Raw genomic sequence first — 4,767 nt, forward strand, 5'->3', positions numbered from 1 at the left:
ATGAATTGGTTTCCTTCCTATTTTAAAATGGATTAAATATCAGTGTCTGAAAGTACACATCACATCTACTGTCTTACTATCACGTTTCCAGGATTTCTCTCTGGATCTGTTATTTCCCATTTTTAACAAGCTTATTTCCATCATGCATTTCCCTGTTTTTTGCATGCAGTTACCATAACATTTATATTATAGTTCAGTCAGTGGTATTTAAATGTGGACAATAACACAAACCCTGAGCTATGTGAAATGTTGGTTCTTGCATGTGAAAACTAGAGGATGTGTAGGGCTTGTGCACACTGTTGTATTGCAGTAACAGGCACTTGTTATCCGAACACTCAGTATACTGGAGTATAATTCGAACTAACTGGCACTTAAATGCACTTAAAAATGAGGAGCAGCACAAACCGGGATAAAACATTACTGTGTGTTGTGTTGCATTGCTTTTCTATAACCTATGAATGCAATTGTTTTGGTAGCTTAGGCAGCCTACCCAAGTTGTTGTGCCTCCTTAACAAAACATAGGTGTGCATTAAATACACCAGATAAATAATGTATAAAGTCTGATTACCTACCAGAAGCAGACTATATAATATTTTGGGTCCACATTCTATACTCCTCCATTTATTACTCAAGGCCCATTGTGTGATATGGTCTTCAAAGTGACAGTATGACAGTTGTGTGATAGCTTTGTGTACCGGATTTATACTTGTGTCATGCTATGTAATTACATTTAATTCTGTTCAATCCAGGTAATTGGTCATTGCGGATAATTATTGTAATTTGTTTTTAATTTCGTATATAAAATTGGTTATTTCCTGTTAACTTTTAATTTGTTTAGGTTCACAGTATTCATGCAATTAATATGCTAGGAACATGTGTCAGTGAATCTTGTATTACCAATATTAGAACACATTTCTATTATCTAGTAAAAAAAAAAAAAACATTTTGGTACTTGGCACCATTATCATTAATATCCTTGGTGCAGTCTACAAAGCTGTGACTGTTTATGTAGAACGACTTTACAAATACATTGTTCCCCATTTTAAATGGAGGATCCAGGACTGGAAAACTACATATCTAGCAAATTAATTGCACAACTGTGTCCATAATAAATCTTGTTTAGTGAATAATGTAAATCTAGAAATATATGTGAAAATGTTTAATTTGTGATCTAGGTATGGGAAGGACGCTGGGCACGCTACTCATGATGCTGTCAATTCTGCAATCAACGTTGGGGTAACTGCATTTAACATTGACCACCTGGGCATAAAAGCCATTGTGAAAAAAACTGCAAAAGAAACCAGCCATGCAATCCTTGATGAATACAAACTGAGCGAAAAACAAAAAAAGAAGGGGGATCCTCACTGATACCACTGATAAATCTTAACCATTGCCTTACTGGAAATGACTTTTACTCTTGTTTTCCATAACCCTCCCTGCAGTTTACTTTGCGCTATCCTAAACATCTTTTTCATTTAAACATACCTGTATTTCCCTGCCTGTCTTGGTATTGTGTGTCAGGGGCAATTTAACCTCGGTTGAAACTTTCACATCCAACAGTATGGCCCCTAAAGCATTGCTTTATTAAGAAAACACATACTTCAGTTACATTTTAGTGGTACAGTATTTAGACATAGAAAAGTGAGAAGAACAGTGCAGTGATCATGTCTACAAATTGGTAAAAAATATTATTGAGCAACTAGTATAGGTTAATAAATGAATTGAGGATAAAATTAGGGGGTGTGAATGAGAAAACTCATCAGAAAATGAGAGAGGGCAAAAAGAAATATAGAACAAAATGTACCCTGGCACATACCCCCGCTGGTTCCAGACTTCCAGACTGTGCCTGGTCCACAATGTTCCATATAATATGAAAAAAGGTGTAACGTTGCGTTTTTTTACCATTATTTAATTGGAATAGAAAATGCACTGGGTAAGGACATCAGCACAAAAGCCCTGGCGCCCTTTACAAACTACCAGTATACCAAAATATATACATTAGGTGTTACTTTCTTGTATACGTCTGTAAAGTTGATGCTCAGCTGCAGCATGAGTAGGGAGGATGTGATTTGGCCACCTTAAAGGAAGAGATGGTGCTAAGATAATTGCACTGACTTGAGAATCAATCAGGCTGCATTTGTGTGATTTGCATAAACCTTTAATTTCCTGCACTTCTGGCCACCTCTACTGCAAGGTTTTTGTGATGTTATTTATACCCATATGCATATTCCTCTCTTAATCAACAGTAAGCAGCTTTAGCTTTAGAGCTTTTTTTCTTCAAATATTAGAAAGGATGTGTACATTATTTCTACTGCACTTATACCTGAAAAGTTAGTGATAGATGGAATGGAAGTAGACTGCAGAACACATGCTATGGCCTCCTTACCTCCATGTATGATAAGTGTTCCTGTGAGGGGGTTGTTGGAATTAGAAAATGGGGTTTGTTCTATATACTATCACCACACCTAGTAACAATTATGTATATCAGTACATGAATTCATGCCAAGCCTTATTATTAGCATTTACTACCACTTACTACTACCTACTGAGTAATACAATACCAAGGTCTCTTTAAACAACCATTCTAATACTAAAATAACTGTGCATAATTCCTATTTGTAGACAAATATCTAAATACTAAGAGCATGTTGACACTGGTAATTCTGACTACACCTCACACCAGCTAAATCTCCAAAATACAACTGCCACCTTTCTATTGCACAATGAAGAAGAGATACCCTGTGGGTCAAGAGCAATGCCACAAAAAAGAGAATTGACTCAGCAATGTTGTCTGGCTTCATATTTGCTAAAGTGACATGAAACTAAAGCTACACTTATACATTTTTAAGGTGTACTAAAGATGTTGCAAGTATTATTTTTACCACACCTACACACAGAGGAATAAATATCCTTAGTCTGGAGCTACAGGGGTGATGACATCCACTATATAAATATATCATCTCAACCTAGTATACTTACCTGTTTTAGGCTGTAGATTGGTTGTCTGCATACAAAACAACTTTTTCATAGCTATAACCCAAATACGGTTATTCACTATATCATACCTGGCTTGGAATTTTTACCAGTTATAACAGATGAATACAAACCATTTTATCAGTCTGAATACATATATTATACAAGCATAAAGAAACTAATACAATGTTCAAGAATGCAATGTTTAGTTGTACATGGGTTTTTAGGAAACTACACACCTTTAAAACAGCTAAACATAATTTTAATTTGGGTGTGTATTTAGGCTACTGATATGCTATGCTAAGCATAAGTTAATTTAACTTCAAATCTTGTATATAATATATACATATAAAAGTGTTATATTAGTGATTAGTGATTGATATATTGGCAATGACTATCCTTATTGTGAAAAAGGTTTGCCCAAAGCAGTTTCCATGTACCAAAGTGTGAGCCGTGTACGATTAGTGGTAACTCTCACCAGTTATGGTCACACGGAATGTTCAGGATTTACTTATAGTAGGAATATATGCTAGTATCTGTTACCAGTGGAAGGCACTGGATGGAACATACATGCAAGAAAAATACCTTGCACTTAGAAAGTGGTTTCTTTTTTAGAGAGATTACAAATATATATTTTATATTGCACAATGAACATGTTGATATAGCCAATAGCTACAAATTGTATTGAAAACCCATACAGGTGTTTGCAAACAGGGTTTCTACACATCTCTGCACAAAGCAATAAAAATGTGAAATGAAAGAGTAATAAACATCACTGATCATAACTCTATAATTTGTTTTTTATATAAATATGTTAAACCCAATTCATCCTTTGGTATTGATTACTGCATGTGCATTAATGAGAGCTTTTACTTGCTGCAGCAAAGGTTTGTAGCCTATGTTGATTAGCTTGAATTCGCTCAAAACAGGATTTTCATTCCTTTAGCTTTTAGTGGTAAAAGAATACAAAATGTAGATCATAAAGAGGTGAACTGCAAGTATAGTGAATCTGTCAATGAGAACATAATGGTTTCAGAAGCATCTCCAAAATCCTGTCAAAAGCAGACCCCTAAATATCTTGTGCCGACAGCTCCTAGGAGAGTCAGACCTCTGCTCTCCACACAGTGGCCTGGCACAGCAGAAACCTGAGTAACCCTATTTTGGGAGGCATATCGGAGCCTGGGCCGCTGCTTTGTGTGATAGAGCTCCAGCCCAACTCACTTGTGCTGGCATCCCAGGGTATATGAACACTTGCTGCAGCATTACAGTATTCAATAACAAGGTTTTTAATGGGTTAAGGAAACCTAAAGCAGGTGCCTTTTCTACACTTAGAAGTAAAATATGTATTATAAGGTTAACCCATTTTTAAAAATTACTTCAGTGTGCCCAGTAAAAGAATAGAGTTTGAGTTATTTATTAAACTTTGCTGAGACACTTCTGAGCATTTGCTTTAGTTTTTTTGTTTTAATAAAGTTAACTTATTTGTATTAAAAATGTAGCTTGTTGTATATTATACTATTTAAGTGTCTGAATTTCAACTCCCTTTTAGATATTCTCTAAATGAACACTTTGGAGGTTACTGGATGGGGTTAAAGGGGAAGTGTCCTTTCTATATCTGTGAATGTTATGGGAGAGTGGTGAGTGTGGGATTTATACAATGCCTGCGCTACGGCTTGCACAGAGGTGGTGTGAGCCCTGAGAACGGCCAAGGCGCAGAGTCTAAGAAGTTACCAGGTCTTCTCTAGAGCCTCTACTGGTGAGGATGTTGTGCTTCTGGTTACTGCCAGGTTGCAG

At 36.0% G+C, this 4,767-nt stretch overlaps 1 protein-coding gene across 6 annotated transcripts in view; it reads left to right on the forward strand.

The window, feature by feature from the left end:
• LOC140325953 (spartin-like) overlaps positions 1-4,467 on the forward strand; it is a 23,932-nt gene extending 19,465 nt beyond the window's left edge. For 3 of the 6 annotated variants that reach the window (XM_072404086.1, XM_072404103.1, XM_072404095.1), the window contains one exon: positions 1,176-4,467. In XM_072404086.1, coding sequence (XP_072260187.1) covers positions 1,176-1,368 — 193 coding nt within the window. In that variant the 3' untranslated portion in view covers positions 1,369-4,467. The remainder of the gene's footprint in view (positions 1-1,175) is intronic. The other 3 variants (XM_072404124.1, XM_072404113.1, XM_072404132.1) reach the window with 1 other exon arrangement.
• The last annotated feature ends 300 nt before the right edge of the window (positions 4,468-4,767 follow it).

The sequence above is a fragment of the Pyxicephalus adspersus genome, chromosome 1, assembly GCF_032062135.1.
Source record: "Pyxicephalus adspersus chromosome 1, UCB_Pads_2.0, whole genome shotgun sequence".
NCBI lineage: Eukaryota > Metazoa > Chordata > Amphibia > Anura > Pyxicephalidae > Pyxicephalus > Pyxicephalus adspersus.